The 20,590-nt window shown below is 40.1% G+C and overlaps 1 protein-coding gene across 1 annotated transcript in view; it reads left to right on the forward strand.

The window, feature by feature from the left end:
- The window catches only part of ALG14 (ALG14, UDP-N-acetylglucosaminyltransferase subunit), a 155,527-nt gene that overhangs the window by 67,147 nt on the left and 67,790 nt on the right, over positions 1–20,590 (forward strand). The window contains exons 3-4 of the mRNA XM_006830939.1: positions 9,830–9,838; positions 15,077–15,199. Coding sequence (XP_006831002.1) covers positions 9,830–9,838; positions 15,077–15,199 — 132 coding nt within the window. The remainder of the gene's footprint in view (positions 1–9,829; positions 9,839–15,076; positions 15,200–20,590) is intronic.

Genomic DNA, 20,590 nt, shown 5'->3' on the forward strand with positions numbered 1-20,590 from the left:
AAAGTTGCTATGAGTTAGAGCAGACTCAGCAGCACCTAACATTAATAACAAGCCCAACATCCTTCACAAACCAAATCACATATCTCTTCCATGAAGCCTAGCTTGGCTTATTAAACTACAGGTTTTTTTTTTTTTTTTACTTGTTGCTTACATTATACTTAACAATTACGTCTCGTGGTATTTTTTACTCTGATTACAATTATAATTCTGTGTTTTTCTGCTAGACTATGACTTCCATGTCAGTGTCTTATTGATCCTTGTGTTCCTATCCTAGTTCCTGTCACCTGGTAGGTGCTCACTAGACATTAGACTGAGGAAGAGGAGGGAGAGCCACTTATAGCACATGGGTGAGAGAGATAAAGTTTCTGTTTCCCAGAAGCCCCAGCAAGTATCTCCTGTCTAGTGGTCTCCTTCTCTCAGCCAATCAGTCTGGTCAGGGATGAGAGGTAGTCCACAGTACTTAATCATTCTGAGCGTACTCTAGAAGCTAGAGGTTGGGGGTGGAAGTAACAGGGATTTTAGAGAGATCCCACCAAAACCATGTGGCTGAGAATATGAGAGGAGTGAATTACCCAAAGGAAAACTGTGTTGCTGTTGGCAAAAGAAAGGAGCAATAAAGCTAGAAAGGACAACAAATGTCCATTATAAAGAACTTTAGAAATGGCCATGGTTCCATATTGTTTTCAGAACCAACTCTTTTTTTAATTCCCTGAAGTGTGAGACCACCAAACAAGGTAAAGAGTGGCTGCAAACCTTGGGGGAGACTTGCAGTAGCAGCCTCTCTTATCTTAGACAAGTCAGATTTAAGAGCTTGTGGAATCACAGTGGCTAACTGAGGGTCCCTGGTCTCAGCCTCTGTGTAGTGGAAACAGTTAATGCTCTTGGCTGCTAACAGAAATGGTGGTGGTTTGCATCTACCCAGAGGTACCTTGGAAGAAAGGCCTAGTGATGCATTTCCAACAAACACCCTTTGAAAACCCTAAGGAACAGCATTCTACTCTGACATACTTGGGCTCATCGTGAGTTGGAATCAACTCGACAGCAGCTGGTTGACTCTCAGCCAGGACTTCTCATGTCCCAGTGGGACACATAGGTCCACACAGGCTGATTCTCCAAGGTCACGGAGCTGGTTATCAGTAGCACTCCGTTTGGAACCTATTGCTTTCTCACTCATACGTCACTGACATGGACTGAGCATCTGCCAGGTATTTGAAGGACAACCATATATTAAAAAGAATTTTGTGGTAAATTATGGGGTCATCTTGATTTCAGAATCATGGGTGGAACCATCCAACATCATTTTTTAAAAATATATGTTATACTTTGCATTATTAAAAAGCACTTATGAAAGAAATCTGAAACCTTTTTTTTTGGTTGAAAGAAATTTTGCCGTTTTAATTTTATCTTATTTTCAAGACTCTGCAAGAGTGTGGCATTCATTAAATAATAAATGTATTGTATATTTCAGTGTGGTAACAGCAAAAAATGACTTCATAGACCACTTGGTCTGCTCTATTGTGGTTTATGATGCCATCTGGATTCCCTGGTAGAATTATTTCTGTCTAAATCACTATAAACCTTTATTTAGTTTGTCACAAATCTAAAGGCAGATATGTTTGTGGTTTTTAGCAATGATGTAATTCTGGGAGATACTTTGAAAGTTAAAAGTAGTCATATACTATTAGTATTTTCACTCAGTGCTTCACATACTTTCAGCCAAACTAGATGCTTGGGGAAAAAATCCACTTTATTTATTTATTTATTTAACTCTTAGGCGTTCCACTTTTCTTGTCTGTCTTGCCACTATACATTTGGTTATGCGTCAGTCAAGTGTGTGTGTGGAGGCTTTGGGGCATACAGAGAATTTATAGGATGTGGCCCCTGCCCCTCCTTAATCAGGGAGCTTAGATAGATAGAAAACATGTTTCACCATCATAGTGCTTTTTTTCTGTATGTTAGGAATAAAATGAAAAAAAAAAAAGAGAGTCTCACTGATTTGACTTTATACACATTGAACAGCACAGAAAGATAGAATACAGCCAAAACAGCCTTTCTAGGCGTGTCTAACCTAGTTGTCTGCTGGTCAGGAGCAATAACGGAACAACAGAACTTGCCAGAAGGGCACTGAAGTCTAAGGTTCAACAGAAGACCCTGAAAATGTCTAAGCCTTTATGGTCTTATTCTGCTTTTCATCCCCCCAAAGTCTCAGTGACACAAAGAGAGCTCATCCATGGCAGTGGTAGATGGGGTTGGTGATCTCAGTTCCCTTCCAGCCAAGAGGAGACAACAGACTCTGTTGGTTTTTACTGTTGTTGCTAAGTGCCGTCTAGTTGGCTCCAACTCATAATGATCCCGGATAGGGTTTCCAGTGAGCAGCTGGTAGGTTTGAGCCGCTTACTTTGTGCTTGGCAGTCTAGTACTTAGCTTATCCTACAGCAACACACCAGGAGAAAGTTAAGAAAAAAAGCCAAACATCTATTTGATTCTAACTCATAGCAATTCTGTACAAGCTTTCCAAAGCTGTACTGGAGCAGGAAGCCTCATCTTTCTCCCTTGGTGCAGCTGGCGGATTTGAACGGCTGACCTTGCAGTTGGCAGTCTAATGATGATCCTCCGGCACCACCAGATCTCCTAGATACAGGATTGGGTTTTTTTAAATTGTTGTTGTTTTGTTTTTTAATTAAGGGCCGTCAAGTAGGTTTCCATTCTTAGCAACCCTATATAGGATTTCCGAGGAGTGGCTATTGGGTTTAAACCTCCAACCTTGTAGTTGGCTGGCAGTTAGCAGTCCAGTGTTTATCTTACAGTACTGTACCACAACTTCAGACACAGAGCTGTTGTTGCTGTTAAGTACTGTCAAGTTTGTTCTGACTCTTAGCAACTGTGTTTGGGGTTTTCAAGGCTTTAAATCTTTGCAGGAGCAGAACGCCTCACCTTTCTCCTGGGAAATGCTCAAACCACAGACCTTGTAGTCCACAGTCCAGTGCTTATTGTATGGAGCTACCTTGCTCCTAAGGAGCTTTGGTAGCGTAGTGGTTACTAATCGGGCTGCGAACCTTAAGGTCAGAAGTTCGAAACTACCAGCTGCTTCATGGGAGAAAGATGAGGCTTTGTGTTCCCATAAAGATTTACAGTCTCTGAAACCCTGTACAGGGTTGCTATGGGTCGGAACCGACTCGACAGCTCATAACAACACCTTGCTCCTAGATATAGGGTGTTGTTTTTGTTAAGTACTGTTGAGTCAGTTCTGACTCATAGCAACTCTGTGTAGGAATTCCAAGGAGCATCTGGTGGGTTTGAACCACCAACCTTATAATTAGAAGTCCAGTGCTTATCCTACAGTGCCATACCAGGACTCTAGATATAGGGTAGGTGAGTTGGGATGGATGATTGGCTAGGAGCATCAGGAGACAAGAGAGTGCAGCTAGAGAGCTGGTTCATCTCCTTATGTATTAGGAAAGGTAGGTTCTCAACAGTGAGACACAGAGATCTAGAAGGGTAAGCCAGTAGTGTATTTGAGGACACATAGAAGACTGGGGTTCAGGTCCTGGCTCTGGAACCTTGGGACAGTTCCAGACCTCTTTGGATCTGATTCATCATTTTTGAGGTAAGGAACCTAGATTAGTTGGTTTCTTATAATACTGATGTGTTATGAGGAATACAGAGTCAGCTGCTTCCCCAGCAAAGACCACAGACTAGAAGACTCCTAGAAACTATAATGATAACTATTTCTCTGTTCAACAGCTGTTTACTACATTTCCCAATTGTGCGAAGCACCATTCTAGGCACTGGGGTGGTGGGTTTGAGTGAAAAAGATGAAATCCCTTGCTCTCATGGAGTTTGCATTTTGGAGAGGCAGATAATAGTAACAGTCAGCCCAGGAAATACATGAATTAGCTCATCTGAGGTACTGATAATTGCCATGAAGACTGTAATGTAAGACTGTGGTGGAAAGTGGCCATATATTGGGGAAATACATATTAGTCAAGTGTGTGCAGGAACAGTGGGGGGCTCTGTGGGCAAACAGAGAATTTTAGGATGCTGTCCCTGGCCTTCCTTAATCAGGGAGCCTAGATAGAAAGCAGGAGGCCAACAGCAACATTCCCTCGTAATAGTACTGGTAGACTGGTAGACTGCTCGTATCTGAGGAGATAATGTTCAAGCTAATACCTGATTTGCAGGAAGGAGCTAGTTATGAGACAGTCTGGGAGCAAAGCAGACTGGTCAGAATGAACAGAAAAGACCCTCAAAAAGGAATGAGTGTGACATAGAAACAGAAGCAAAAACAGCATGCCTGGAGTGAGTAAGCAAGGAACAGAGTGATGGAGAGATAGACCAGCACCAAATTACATGACATGTTGTATGCTGTTGTAAGGATTTTGGATTCTGTCCCAAATGCAATGGAAAGCTTTTGAAGGTTTAAAGGAAGAGAATGAAAGAAAGAATCCACACTACATAATAAAATGATTAGCCTTGTAGAGATTGAATTGTAGTGGGGTGGAGGGAGGGGGTGGAGGAGAAACAAAAAGAGTAGTTAAGAAATTGTGCTGACTTAGATCAGGGGTGGGGAACCTTTTTTTCTGCCAAAATTTATAATATCATTTGTGGGTCATACAAATTTATCAACTTAAAAATCAGCCTGCTGTATTTGGTCAAACATTTCATTAACAACAACAATGTGACGGCTGGAACTGCAGTTGCCGTCGCAGGGCCAGACCAAATGATTTTTGGGGCCTTGTACAGCCCAAGGTCCAATGTTCGCCACTCTTGACTTAGACCATGGGAGAAGTAGGGCCATTAGGAGTAAGTGGGTAGACATGAAATATTTGTAGAGGTTTCAGGAGGAGAAAGAACAGAATGGGGCAGCTCCCCATCATCCCCATCATCCTTGACATTTATCCTCACATGTATTCAGGAACATCTATTTCTGACAGACAGACCCTACTGTTGATTTGATTGTCAATTTTGTACTTAGGTATGTAGAAAGAATAGCATGGTTTGGCGGAGAATAATAGTTCAAATTTTTGAGTCCTTATAGAAAAGCCTAGTATATAGGGGACAAAACAACCCAAACGAGTTACCATTAAGTTGATTCCAACTCCTGGCAACCCCATGTGTGTCAGAATAGAACTGTGCTCCACAGGCTTGTCAATGACCGTGACCTTTTGAAATTGCCAGGCCTTGTTTCTGAAGCACCGCTGGGTGCATTTGAACTCCAGCCTTCCAGTTAGTAACTGAGAATGTTAGCCATTTGCCCCACCAAGAGACATCAAGTTAATTGTTGTTGTTGTGTACTGTAGTGTCATTTCCAACTCGTAGCAACCTTGTATAGCATTTCTGAGAGTGGCTGGTAGGTTTGAACTGCCTACAGTGTTATCCAACAATACTACCAGGGTTCCTTGGTGAATGACCATACTAAAAAATTAATATATTCTCCATCTCAGCAGGATGGATTGAGAACCAGTTTAGCAGCCTAGAGTGACTCTTAAAATATGAGATTCTTTCCTTGGGTCTCTATAAGAATCCATGAAAAGACTCTAATCTTCCTTGAGTCATGTGGCCTTTCCTGAGAAAACATTGGGTTTAGGGATAGGGGCAGGATGAAGGGCACAGGGCTTTAAAACTTCAAGGGAGCAGAAAGCTGTATCTTTGTCCTAGTGGAGCGACGGGCGGCTCAAATTGCAGACCTGTGGTTTGCAGTCCAGTTACCTTAAGATATTGTATTTGCTGGTCCATAACTCTGCCCTAAGGTCCCTCACTCTCATTATTTCCTGTTAATGAGATGTAGAAGGAGCTCTGGTAGCGTAGTGGTTACAAGTCAGGCTGCCAACCACAAGGTCAGCAGTTCGAAACTACCAGCTGTTCCGCGGGAGAAAGATGAGGTGGTCTGCTCCCGTAAAGATTTACAGCCTTGGAAACCTTGTACAGGGTCACTATGAGTTGGAACTGACTCCATGGTACTTAACAACAACAACAACAATGAAATGTAGGGGAGCAAGTGTGATGGCTCCATTCAATAAGCACTGGACTGCAAACCACGAGCTATGAGTTGGAACCCACTTGACAGCACTTAGCAGCAATAATGGGATGCAGAACATAAGTGATGTCCACTTCATCCATTTACTGCTCCCATTAGCCCTCCCTGTGTCCCTCACCCACCCTAGCCAGGAACCTGATTTGGAATCTAGGAGGCTGGGCTCTCTCCCCAATATATGACTGCCATCATTTGCATTCTTTTCCTGAAAATAGACTGGGGACTTCCTAAACGCATTTCCTCCACTTCTCCATTCTTATGGTGTGAGATGTAGCCTCTTCCTCCATCTCCAGTCCTAGGAAAGCTGTCTGTAACCCCTGATGCCCTTGCATAGCCCTTACCAGTTCTGGGTGTTTGCCTTCCTGGAGCTGACATAGAATTAGAGAAGTTGGGCTAACTGATCACCCCTTTAGTTCCTCAGAACCCTCTGTTCAAATATAGTCTGGAGTTAATGAATTGTTCATTGTCTGTTTATAATAAAGTTTTATGTTTATAGGTTTACAAAATTAAAGAAAAATAGTAAGCACTTGTGCTGTTTCAAAGGAAATATTATTGGATACTGAGATCAGGCCTCAAAATTTGGAAATTTCTTAAAAATTATAATAAGACTTGAAAAATAGGCAGCTCTAAACTCCTTGGTGACACTGTACAATAAACGCCTGATGATCTACTGCAGTAAGATGAACCCAAGCAAGACCCATTGCTGTCCATCTGATTCCAGTTCATAGTAACCCTGTAGAACAGCATAGACTTGCTTCTTGGGGTTTCCAGCACTCTAAATCTTTACTGAAGCAGATTGCCCAATTGTTTTTTTTCCTGCAAAGTGGCTAATGGGTTTGAACCACTGACCTTCCAGTTACTAGCTGAACATTTCTGTGTCACCAGGACTCCTTCCATACAATTGTAGTCATTGGAGATCCTATGGAGGACAACTTTATTCTGACACGCATGGAGTCATAAGGCCCACAGACCCTTGTCTGAAATCCTGAACACTGAAGAAAAAAATGCAGTTTATAATAGTCAACAAAACCTGATTTGATTTCATGTGAGAGATTCTTTATATATAGTATTTATCCCACTTAGTGTGAATACTAGTTTTGCTGCAGATATATTAGCATGTATGGTTACTTCCACAGACTGCAAAGAGATATTATATAATATATGATATATGCCTCGGTGATAGAAATGATGCTGGAGATTGCATGATAGAATTTTGCAAGACCAATGACCTCTTCATTGCAAATACCTTTTTTAAAAAATAAAAATAAAAACTGATTATACACATGGACGTCACCAGATGGAATTCACAGGTATCAAATTGACTGCATCCATGGAAAGAGACAGTGGAAAAGCTCCATCTCACCAGCCAAAGTAAGGTCAGGGGCAGGCTGTGAAACAGACCATAATTTGCTCATATGGAAGTTCAGGCTGAAGCTGAAGAAAATGAAAACAAGAACCAAAACATGACCTTGAACATACCCCATCTGAATTTAGAGACCATCTCAAGAACAGATACGATGCAGTAGACACTAAAGACCGAAGACCAGAAGAGTTGTGTCAAGAACATCAAGAACATCATACAGGAAGAAAGCAAAAGATGATTAAGAAGACATAAAGAAGGAAAAGACCAAAATTGCTGTCAGAAGAGACTCTGAAACTTGCTCTTTAACACAGAGATGCTGAAACAAGTGGAAGAAATGAGTTAAAAAGCTGAACTGAGAATTTCAAAGGTTAGCTCAAGAAGACAAAGTCATATATTAAAATGAAATGTGCAAATACCTGGATTTAGAAAACCAAAAGGGAAGAACATGCTCAGCATTTCTCAAGCTGAGGGAATGGAAGAAAAAATTCAAGTCTCGACTTGAAATATTGAAAGAGTCTATGGGCAAAATATTGAATGATGTAGAAAGCACCAAAAGAAGATGGGAGGCATACACAAAATCACTGTACTGAAAAGAAATGGTCAATATTCAGCCATGTCAAGAGGTAGCATATGATCAAGAGTCAATGTTACTGAAGGAAGAAGTCCAAGGTGCAGTGAAGGCATTGGCAAAGAACAAGGCACTGGAAATTGATGGAATACAAACTGAAATCTTTCAACGAACTGATGCAGCCCAGGAAGCCTTCACTCATCTATGCGAAGAAATCTGGGAAACAACCACATGGCCAACTGACTGGAATTTGCCCATTCCAAAGAAAGGTGACTCAATGGAATGTGGACACCATCTGACAATATCACTAATATTGCATGCAAGTAAACATTTTGCTGAAGATAATACAAAAACGGCTCCAACTATACATTGACAAAGAACTTCCTGAGGTTCAAGCCTGATGCAGAACACTGAATGAGGGATAACATTGTTGATGTCAGATGGATCTTGGCTAAAGAAGAGAATACCAGAAAGATGTTTACTTGTGATTTATTGACTATGCAAAGGCTTTCGATTGCGTGGATCATGACAAGCCATGGATAACATTGTAGAGAATGAATATTCTGAAACACTTAATTGTGCTCCTGATGAACCTGTATACAGCCCAAAAGGCAGTTTGAACAGAACAGGGAACACTTAAAAGTTTAAAATTAACAAGGTGTGCACCAGTGTTATATTTTTTAACTATACTTATTCAATATATATGCTGAGCAGATAATTTGAGAAGCCGGACTATATGAAGAAAAATGTGGCATCAGGGTTGGAGGAAGACTTATTAACAACCTGCAATAAACAACATCCATATAAATGGATAAAAGATTGAAATTGTCAAAGACTTCATTTTGCTTAGATCCACTATCAACACTTATGGAAGCAGCAATCAAGAAATCAGATGACTTATTGCACTGGATAGATCAGCTACACAAGAGCTCTTTGAAGTGTTGAAGGTGTGAGTTTGAAGATTAAGTTGCACCTTACCCAAGCCATGCTATTATCAATACCTCATATGCATGTGAAAGTTGGACAGAGAATAAGGAAGACCGTAGAAGAATTGATGCATTTGAGTTATGGTATTGGAGGAGAATATTAAAAGTACCATGGACTTCCAAAAGAACAAGCCAATCTGTGTCTGAAAGAAGTACAGCCAGAAGGCTCCTTGGAAGCCAGGATGGCCAAACTTCATCTTTCATACTTTGGGCATATTATCTATCAGGAAGGACCAGTTCCTGGAGAATAATATCATGATTGGTAAAGTGGAGGGTCAGAGAAAAAGAGGAAGAACCCCAGCGAGATGGATTAGCACAGTGGCATCAGTGATGGGCTCAAACATGGCAATGATTGTGAGGTTGATGCAGAACCAGGCAGTGTTTCATTCTGTTATGAATACAGTCGCTGTGAGTCAGTACCAACTCAATGGCACCTAACGACAACAACAACAACATTTGGCATATGCATCATATTACCTGTTGGAAACACTGCTGACCCAAAAAGTTTCTGATAGGGATTATGAATATATAGTATTGTAATAGCCATTGTAGTATTTTGTTTTTCAATTAATAATCCTCACAAATTAGCCAAGCACAAACCTCACATAAGATGCCATACAAATTTGCCCTTGGTGACTACTCCTCGTATGGTCTACATTATGGTCTATAAAACTACTCAGTATTGTATTTTAATACAATATCTAATACCTTAAGCCTTTGGAAGGAAAGGTAACATTCATTTAATAAATGATAGCAAATAACATAGCCTTCTGATTCTCCCGTTCTCCACAAATCTATCATGCCTAGAAGGAGGAAGAAGTATCCTTTCCCATCATATGCGGAAACAACATGTGCAGACCATTTCACTTTGGCTCAAGTATACAAGGGTTGTGTACATACCTCTTGGAGAATAACAGAAGCCTCCAAATAATTTCACATCTTTTCTGAATAAAAAACTTAGGATCAGTAGTTACATGACTTCTCATAATTTCGAAAAAGGCTTTTCTATTCTCAATATTTTTTCAAGGAGCATATTATTTCTCAAGGTCAATACAAGTGGAAACATACAAAAAGTTTAGTTCTTTACCTTTGTTGTGACTCACCCCTCCTGGTATTTTATACCTTTGTGTTGTGGTTATTATTCTGTCCCATCATGTCAGCTTCTAACTCATAGAAACCTGATGTATACTAGAGTACACTGTTGTCCAATACTGTACCACCTTTGTGATTGTTAGTATGTGTGAGTTCATTGTTGTGACCATGTTGCATCAATCTCATGGAAGTTTTTCATCATGTCCGCTGAATCATGATGTCCTTTTTTAAAAACAAAAACAAAACAGCAATGAAGTTGTGAGCTAAATCTGACCACTTTCAATAGACTCCTGCCAACCTGGATTGAGACCTGGTTGGCCAACCTGGGGACTCCTGAGCCTAGGGACAGGGACATAGCCACAGAGGACTAGAGTGAAGAGTGAAGCATCCAGCTGATATGAAGTGAGGGGAGATGCACAGGAACACCCATACTTGCAGATAGTACCCATTTGACCTGGCTTCAATGGCTAGGTGATCAGAACTCGACTAGAGAAAGAAAAAAGAGGAAAACAGTAATCCACTAACTACAGCTTGATGAATTTGACCTATACTTACGGATGTAGTAGCTCAAAAGAGGGAATGAGTCTTTACAGCAAGGATCATTCCCAACCCCTTGGTACACAGGGTTGACAGGGATGGGCAACTTCGACATTGGCTACCCAGAATAGCGGGCAGGGGGTGGTGGCTACAAAGGCATAAAGTGACTGGCCTACAAACTTGCAAGAGGGGGAAGGTAGAATCTCCACTGAGTGGTTTCCAACCTATCTGAATGGGCTGGTGAAAGGAGAGGGAGATAAGACTCTTGTGGACCAATAGTGAATAATTGCTATCAGGACTGATTGTGAATGTTGCAAATGTAAAGGTAGACATTTTGTAACAAATGGAGGGAGTCCAGGAGTAGAAAACCCTGGGACCATCAAGGGAAAAGAGCAGAGTGCTGGATCCTATCCAGAGAAGCAGTGACACCAGAGATGGAGGCAGAGACGAAGCGGCTGGGGACTCTGGACTCAGAGAGAGAGGGTCTGTGTGCTGACGGCTGGGGGGCAGGCTTGCAGAGTGTACCCTTTGATTATTTGAATGGTTATATATTCCTGAGGGCTTTAATATACATCAAAAACAAACACACACAGAGGGAATGAAAGCAAATGCTATTGAATGATGATGCATGGAGGGGATTGTAATCATTGCAATGAAACGAAATATAGGATGAATGTAAAACTGATGTTCTCCCATGTAAACTATCGCTCAATTCACAATAAAAAACTTTTAAAAGATAATGGAAATATTAAACAAAAACAAAAAAACAATTGATCTTTTTGATGATGTGCCTAAAGTAAGTCAGAGTCTTACCATCTTCACTTCTAAGGTGCATTCTGGTTATATTTCTTCTAACACTGATTTCTTCATTCTTCTGGCAGTCTAGGATATATTCAATATTCCTTGTTAACACCGCAGTTCAAAGATATCAACTCTTCAGTCTTCTTTTTCCTTTCTCTAAGTTGCACTTGCACATGCACATGAGATGATTAAAAAGACCCTGACTTGGGTCAGTTACACCTCAGTCGCCAAAGTAACACCTTTGGTTTTTAAAACTTAAAGTGCTTTTGCAGCAGATTTGCCCAGTACAATACATCATTTCATTTTCTGACTGCTGCTTCTGTGTGTTTATTGTCAATCCAAGTAGACAAATCCTTGACAACTTCAATTTCATTCCCTTTCCTATTGAGTAGGGTTGTCCTGTGTAACCTGTAGGATTTTGTGGAAATGACGAAGTGTGACTTTGTAGGTTAGGTTATATAACAGCTGTGGCTCCTGCCTTATTCTACGTTGGATCACTTGCTCTTGAGGAAGCTGACATCAACAATGAGGACACTCAACCCTATGGAAAGGTCCATGTAGCAAGGAATGGAAACCTTTTTCTAACAATTAGCACTGCGTTGCCAAGCACGCGAGTGAGCTTCCCTGGAAGTGGATCCCTCAGCCCATGTGAGTGAGTCCTTCAGAAGATGCAGCAGCCCCAGTCAGCATCTGGAATTCAACTTCATTAGAGAACGAAGTTCTAGCTAAGGTGATTAGATTCTAATGGATTATAACACAGGCCCATAGTCCCTTATCTGAAATTCTGAAAACTGAAAGGAAAAAAAAAAAATTCAGAGTTTGTCATAGGCAACAAAATCTGATTTAACTTCATGTGAGATTCTTTAGATATAGTCTGTATTCCATTTAGTGTGAATACTGATGTTTTGCTGCCAACATATTACCATGTTCGGTTATTTCTCTAAACTGCAAAAGGGATATTACATAATATGTGACATAAGCTTCATATTACTTGTTGAAAGCACTTTTGACCCAAAAAGTTTCTGATAAGGGATCATGAACCCCTTATCAGAAATTTTTCTGTCCATTATGGGGTTTTGTTTTCAGTTAATAATCCCCACAAATTAGTCAAGTACAAACCTCACACAAGATATGAGGATCACCAGCTAAGCTGATCCTGGATTTCTGACTCACAGAAACTGTAATGAGATAAAGATTTGTTTTAAACCATTAAGATTTTGGTTGTTACTCAGCAATTGTTGTTGTTGTTAAGTGGTGTTGAGTCGGTTCTGATTCATAGCAACCCTGTATAGGGTTGAACCTTGTGATTCAAACAACCTTGAGGTCCACTGTGTATCTTACAGCATCACACCAATAGATAACAACATACCTAGAACTTAGTTTCAAAGAAAAAACTTTGGTTTCTATGATTACAAAAGTACTACATGTAAAGTTCAGTGATGATCCAGAAAATGAAAAAAATCTTTAATATCATCCCCTTTGTGTGCTATATGGCACATAGTTTCGTGTTTTTTCCATGTGAATACTTTATATAGCTACATTTATATATCTATATCTATCTATGTATCTTGCTATATATATATGTTGTACAGGGTCGCTATGAGTCGGAACCAACTCCACGGCACATAGCAACAACAACAACAACATATATGTTGTTGTTGTGCTATGGAGTCGGTTCCGACTCATAGCGACCCTGTGCAGGGTTTCCAAAGCTGTAAATCTTTACGGGAGCAAAAGGCCTCATCTTTCTCCCACAGAACAGCTGGTAGTTTCGAACTGCCGACCTTGCGGCTCGCAGCCCAATTCATAACAACTACGCTACCAGAGCTCCTATAAATATATACACACACACATATATGTGTGATTATTTTCTTAATATACACAGGATAATATTAAATACACTGTCCTGCAACTTGTAAAGTTTGTTTAACAATGTATCTGGAAATATTTTTCATAGAGTATGATCATATTAATCTGTGTCATATGTTATTATATTGCCAATTATTTTATTACATGGTGTTGTTAGGTACCATCAAGTCAGTTCTGACTCTAAGTTACCTTATGCACAGCAGAACGAAACACTGCCTGGTCTTGCACCATCCTCACAATTGTTAAGCTTAAGCCCATTACTGCTGTAATTGTGCCAATCCATCACTTTAGGGACTTCCTCTTCTTTGCTAACCATCCACTTTATCAATTATGATGTCCTTCTCCAGGGACTGGTCCCTCTTGATAATATGTCCCAAGTATAAGTGTGATACTTAAGGTTTTGTGTCAGCTTGAGTGGGCTAGGATTCCCAGTGGCTTGGTAGTTGAGATGTGGTTGTTCCCATGGTGCGATCTAATACAGTGTAGTTATTTATCTAGGATGACTGGCTATGAGCAGTCAATCACTAGAAAGTATGTTTCCTCTGGGGTGTGGACTTCTCAATTCCCTGCTAAGAAATATTTGTATTGTTTCCTGTTGCCATAAATACAAACAGCAAAACAGTGGATGAGCTTGTGTATAAATCTTTGGGATATATTGCTGGGAACAGTAATGTTGGATTTTAAAACACATTTTAAATTCTGAGATTCTAATTGGTCTCCCAAAATATTGTGACAATATATTTGTGAGTATCTTTTTACCTGCGCCCTCACCAACACTGTTGTTATTAAGGACCGTCAAGTCCGTTCTGACTTATGGCGACCCTATATAGAGTTTCCAGGGAATGGCTGGTGAGCTTGAACTGCCGACCTTATGGGTCAAACAGACCTTGTGGTCTAGCTCATTAACTCATGGCTCCCTACCAGGACTCCGTCACCAACACTAGGTATCCATAATCTTTGCCAATGAAGTAGGTGAGAAAGGACTCATTGTTATTTTGTGTTTAATTGTTATCCATATTTTCATATATTTATTGGTTATTTCTGTGTTTCTTCTGTTTGGAATTACCTGCCCATCTCCTTTGGCAATTTTGATGTCAGGTCAGATGTCTTTATGCATCACTTTGTAATTACTGTTTGTATATTTGCATATTTTTTCTAACGTATTTAGGAACTTTTCTGTCATAACCCAATGATGTGAGTGCTGTGTAATCCTGGCATGGCATAGACTTGATAACTGTACAATTCAGTGGTTAGAATGAAAAGAAAAACTGAACAAGACTCAAACAGATAGATACACCAGTGTTCATTGTAGCATCAGTCATAATAGCTAAGAGGTGGGAACAACCCAAGTAACTATCAACAGATGAGTAGATAAATAAAATGTGGTATGTCCGTACAATGGAGTATTATTCAGCCATAAAGAGAAATGAAATTCTGATACATATTATGACATGGGTGAACTTTGAAAACATGCTCTGACAAACTAGTCAACCTAAAAAGATAAGTATTTTTGGTCCCATAATATATGAAATGCTTAGAAGAGGCAAATGCATAAAGACTAAAGTCTGAAGTTGTTCTCAGGGACTAGGGGAAGGAGGTAATAAGAGGTATTGTTGAAGGGATGCTGAGTGTCTGTTTGGGTGATAGGGTGATAATGGGACAGTGTGGTGGGTGTGATTAATGCCACTGAATTGTATACTAAGAAATGGTTAAGATGACAAAACTGTGTTAGATCTATTTCACCACATTAAAATTGAGAAGAAACACGGAAGTATTTTCTCTTTCTACAGATGTTCACTAATCCTATGTTTAATATTTTCTCCTAGTATACCACTCACCAAATTCCAAGAAGCCGTGAGGTGCAGCAGTCCTGGCTCTCCACAGTGTTCACCACCTTGTACTCCATGCTCTACTCCTTCCCCCTGACTTTCAGACTAAAGCCAGATTTGGTATGTAAGACCATCCTGAAGCAGAGGGGAAGTATAGCCCTCCTGTAGAATCTTTATCAGTAGCAGGGTATATTGTTTTCTTTAACAGCTACCATTTCTCAGTGTGCCACGTATTATACTGAAGTATAGGTAGGCTGGGACTTACAGTAGCTTTCCATTCCCAGGACTCTGTCTCAAGTCAATCCAGACGTAAGTTGAATACAGTTTTTTTTAGTTTACATTATTATTGCCTTTTATTATCAGTGTTTTTATAAATCCTATTTTTATTTGCTTTTGAGGAATAGAAACACCACATACAAACTTACAGATGTAATGATAACAAGTTACGTGCATGTAGTATATATTACTAATGATAACCAAAAACATAATGAAAAGTGGACAGCTGTAAATGTGGTTCATTGTAACTCAGATGTGTCCTAAATCTGTTGAAGTTAGGACTAGCTGTATGTTAAAAAGTTATCATTTGAATTCAGTTTGCTGAAAGAGGTGAAAAATTTGCCTTTCCTTTCAAACCATTATTTGAGCCCTAATTTGTCCCTTTCTCCCCTTTGTTTTGTGACAATAAGCACTAATACTGCCCTATTTTTAACGAATTTCTGTACCCTTCCTTGGGGGCCATGAGTTGACATCATGTGCTCATCAGTCAGAAAAAAGCCAATTCTTCATTTTTTTTTTTTTTTCAGTGATCTTTCTTGTTTTTGTCAAGTCTGTTTACCAAATATGGTATGCAGTGGGCAGGATATGGCATACATTCAGGTTTTTACAGCAAAGTAGTATACAGAAAGGAGTCCTAGTATGGCACTGTAGGTCAAATATCGGACTGCTAACCACAAGGTTGGCAGTTCAAAACCTGACAGCTGCTCCTTGGAAACGCTATCCAGGTTGCTAAGAGTTGGAAGCAACTCAATGGCACTTACCAACAACCACAGTATAGAGAAGAGCAATGTGAAAACAGTAGTAGTGTACTTATTGTTCAACTTTACCGTCATTACCTGTAATGGTGTGACGTTCCCTGTAGACTTTAAGGATGAATTTCTATTATTAAATTCCAAATGTTCTGCCGTGGACAATGCAGGTCAGTGGCTATGTATCACAGTAGTATATACAACACGTAAATAATACTCTCATTCCTATTTCAGGTAAATCTTTTAACTGGCATAAACTGAAAGGAAACTCTTTACTTGCTTTCCAAATTCATGAGTTCTGGCATAGAGTATGTTATTTTCATGAATAGTTGAACAGAAATGCATTTAGGCTTAATGATTTTGAAACCTCTCTGTGGGTTTGGTCATTGCCTCTCATCAATTGGAGTGCACTCCGTGTCCATCTTTGGAAATTTTCTATCTGAGTAGCTTAGATTGTTTTCAAAAGATGTAATTTACAAACTGTGAAATTCACACATCTTATAGTGTGGCCCACACTTCCTATAAAGAACATTTCCATCATCTCACAAGTCTCCTCCTACCTCTGCCCTTGCCCCCAAGTAACCATGCTCTGATTTCTATCACTGGATGTGTTTTGCTTAACTCTCTTTAAAATTTTCTGTTTAAATAAGCTCATCTCTCAGTACTCCAATTATTTTTAGTGTGTGGAATTAAGTTTTTTCCCTAAAAGGCCTGTTGCCCTTAAAAACTTTAACTTACGTATTTCTAAAACATAAGATACAAATAGAAAGATAATTTAGCATTTGTCTTAGTAAGCTAGTGCTGTTATTAAGAGAAATACCACAAGTGAGAGGCTTTCACAAACAGAAATTTAACTTCTCCAAAGTAAGGAGGCTATTAGTCCAAAATCAGGGCGCCAGTCCTAGGGAGGGCTTCCTGTCTTAGAGGTCTCTGGGGAAGGTCCTTATTCCTTGGTTCCTTGGAGCTTTTTATATGGTGTGGCATCTATCTTTATCCATCTCTCTTCTTTGCTTAATCTTTCTTTTTATATTTCAAAAAATACTGAGTTAAGACAGACTCTATGATAATAATGCCTTGTTACCACAATAAAAAAGAAGACCTATTCCCAAACAGGATTTTTTTTTTTAATGCCTTTTATTTAAAATCTTCAATTGTAAGAAGGAAAATCACGTAATAGGACACTAAAAGTAAAACTGTTTTAATAATAGAGATATTTGCTATCAAATCCACTAGAACTACTAGGAATATGGTACCTGATAGGTTTCAGAAACATTTGGTAGATTGTTGATTTTGTTGATTATCTACTCAGCAAATATCTTCACCCTTTTTTTAAAAAAAAAAATTTATTGTGAATTGGGTGATAGTTTACATGGGAGAACATCAGAACATCAGCTTTATATTCATCCAAAATCTGCTGCACAAGACCTTTTTAAAGTGTTGAAGAGCAAAGATGTCAGCTTGAGGACTAAGGTGCGCTTGACCCAAGCCATGGTATTTTCAGTAACCGCATATGCATGCAAAACCTGGACAGTGAATAAGGAAGACTGTAGAAGAATTGATGCTTTTGAGTTATGGTGTTGGAGGAGAATATTGAAAGTGTCATGGGCTGCCAAAAGAACCAATAGATGTGTTTTGAAAAAAGTGCAGCCAGAGTGCTCCTTGGAGGCCAATATGGCCAAACTCTGTCTCTCATACTTCAGACATATTGTCAGGAGGGACCATTTGCTGGAGAAGGATATCATGTTTGGTAAGGTGGAGGGTCAGAGAAAAAGAGGAAGACCCCCAGCGAGATGGATTGGCCAAGTGACAGCATCAATGGACTCAAGTGTGGCAACAGTAGTAAGGTTGGCCCAGGATCAGGCAGTGTTTCGTTCTGCTGTGTGTAAGGTCACTATGGGTCAGTGCCGACTCAATGGCACCTAACAACAATATCATGCAATGATTATAATCCCCTCCATGCATCATCATTCATCAACATTTTCTTCCATTCCCTCTGATAGTTTTGTTTTGTTTTGATGTACACCAAAGCACTCAGGAATATACAACCACCAAACGGGATTTCATCCACAAGTATAGGGATTGGTGTTTACAACAAATATTTTGGTGGTCACAGTTCAAACTATAGCAGCCTTTTAAACTGGAAATCTTGGGCTTAACATTTGTTGAATCACTAGTAGACCTGGCCACTGGCAACAACTAGTTTGAGTCTGGCTATGTTGTTTTTGTCATTGTTAAGTGCCGTAGAGTCAGTTCTGACTCATAGCGACTCTGTATAAGGTTTCAAAGGAACAGCTGATGGTTTGAACTGCCAACCCTGTGGTTTGCAGTCCAGGGCTAACGTGTTAGACTCAGAAGGAAATCCTGACAGGATGGATGGTGTGTCTGTGTGAGCTAAGTCATCGATATCCATGGTAGTAGAGAGCAACCAACTGGGCACAAGGCACTTGCTTCCATCCCCACACTTGCTTTTATTTTATTTCAGTCAGTTCCTTTCTGGGTTTTATTTTTTTCAGCTCAAAACGAGAGGATTGGGCTGGATGTTCTGTTTCCAACTCAGTCTCTAAAATTTTAAGATCATCATAAATTTGCTTGTAAAAACTAGAAGAAAAATACTATTATGGTGTTTCTAGTTCTTTAGGAGAAGAAAAGTGGGGGAGGATGTGAAATAGTTATTTCCATTTAAAAATGAGCTAGTTTTTAAAAAAATACAGTTCAAACCTGAAAATTATCCAATTACGTACTGTGATAAGGTTGGCTTCACAAAATGAACTCCTGCTTAATGAAAATCCCCTTTTAAAGAGAAGAACAGTTCATGGGTAAGAGACCTTTGTTTTGGCGACACTGAAAGAACTATATACTATGCGAATCTCTTCTGTGTTCTCCTGTGTTGACTTTCTTAAAACTTTTATCAGAGAGCACTTTTATCATCTTTACTCCTTTTAAAAGTAAAAGAAAAATGTGCTCTTGGAAAGGAGAGCAGTGTCAAGAGTTAAACCACCTGAGATGTGTGAATAACCAGGTGTCTTTCTTCTTCCTTTGAACTGTATGCATCTGAGTTAGTAAGTCTTGCTCATCCATCACTTGTCTCTGTTCCTCACTGTGTCATCTGTAAAATATAAGTAAAGGTACTTTCCTAACTCTTCTGGAGTGAGTGCTAAGTAAGTGAACATTTTAATGGTTTTGAAGTGAAAAATCTGTGTTGCACGTAACTAAAATTTATTGAGCAGGTATGTGTGCTAAAACTTGGTTTTGGAGTCTTGGTGTGACGCTATAGTATAAACACCAGACTGCCCCACAAGGTTGGCAGTTCAAATCCACCAGCCACTCCTTGGAACACCCCTCCCCCAAACAGGGTCACTTGCACTTAGCAACAGAAAGACCTGGTAGTAGGCACTTTGCATTCAATCTGAATGTTACTCACATTTTGTATTTATAAAACAGAAGACACAAGTAGAAAGATCATATAGCATTTGGATGAAGAAACTGAGTGAGGCTCTGAAGCATAAAGCTCCTTGTCCAGAGTTTACGCATCCAACAGGAGAGCTGGGACTAGAATCCAGATCGCTCTACTTCGGAGCCCTTAGCCTTACCCACTGAACCATATGACACTTTGGAAAATTTGTTCATTCTTTCAGAGAAATTAAGGACCAATTATTATATTGTTTCACTCTACCTAAATATTGTTGTTGTTAGTGCCATTGAGTTGGTTCGGACTCATAGAGACCATGTATAGGGGTTTTTTTGGTTTTGTTTTGTTCTTTTCTGTAAAAGGAAGGTTTAGTGTTTTCAATTGGTCCATGGCTTGGGAGAAGAGGGGCTAGGGTGTTGACTGCTGCCTCTGTGGCTGGAGAGCAAGATTCAGGCAAAAGGTATGCAGGAGAGCAGGGGAAGGCTGAAGGCCCTTCACAGGTTGCGGGGCTCCACAGGCTCTTCCTAGTCATGCTTGAGAGTGAGCCTCTCGAAGAGCTATTCACCCAGCCCTGCCTGGGGACCAGCCATCCTATGGAGGTTGGTCAAGTGGTCGCCCATCTTGATAATTTTCACCTCCTCGTCGAGGAAATGATTCTCTAGAAAGTCACAGAGGTAGGGGTCTGTGTGGCTAGCACCCATGGTGTGCAGATCCAGAAGAGACTGGTTCAAATTCTTCTCCAGGGCCAGGGCAGCTTCCATGGTGTCCAGGGTTCTTCTCCACTCATCTTGGGAGGGCTTCTGCATGTCCTGGAAGAGTGCACAACCACCACGCTGGTTTGCAGTTTCAAGAGACGCTCAGCACCCTCACGCTTCTCCTTTGCCTACTCACAGAAGGAGCGTCCCACACCTTCCAAAGCCATGTCATCACGATGGAAATAGAAGCCCAGAAAGAGGTAGATGTAAGAGGCCCGTAGATGCAGATTAATCAGATGGTTGACGCTGGCCTCCGCTTCAGCGGAATAATTCTGACGGATCTGAGAGCTCATGGTTGGTGGAAGATTTGGAGCTAACCACA

Source organism: Chrysochloris asiatica, unplaced genomic scaffold (assembly GCF_000296735.1).
Source record: "Chrysochloris asiatica unplaced genomic scaffold, ChrAsi1.0 scaffold00002, whole genome shotgun sequence".
Lineage (NCBI taxonomy): Eukaryota > Metazoa > Chordata > Mammalia > Afrosoricida > Chrysochloridae > Chrysochloris > Chrysochloris asiatica.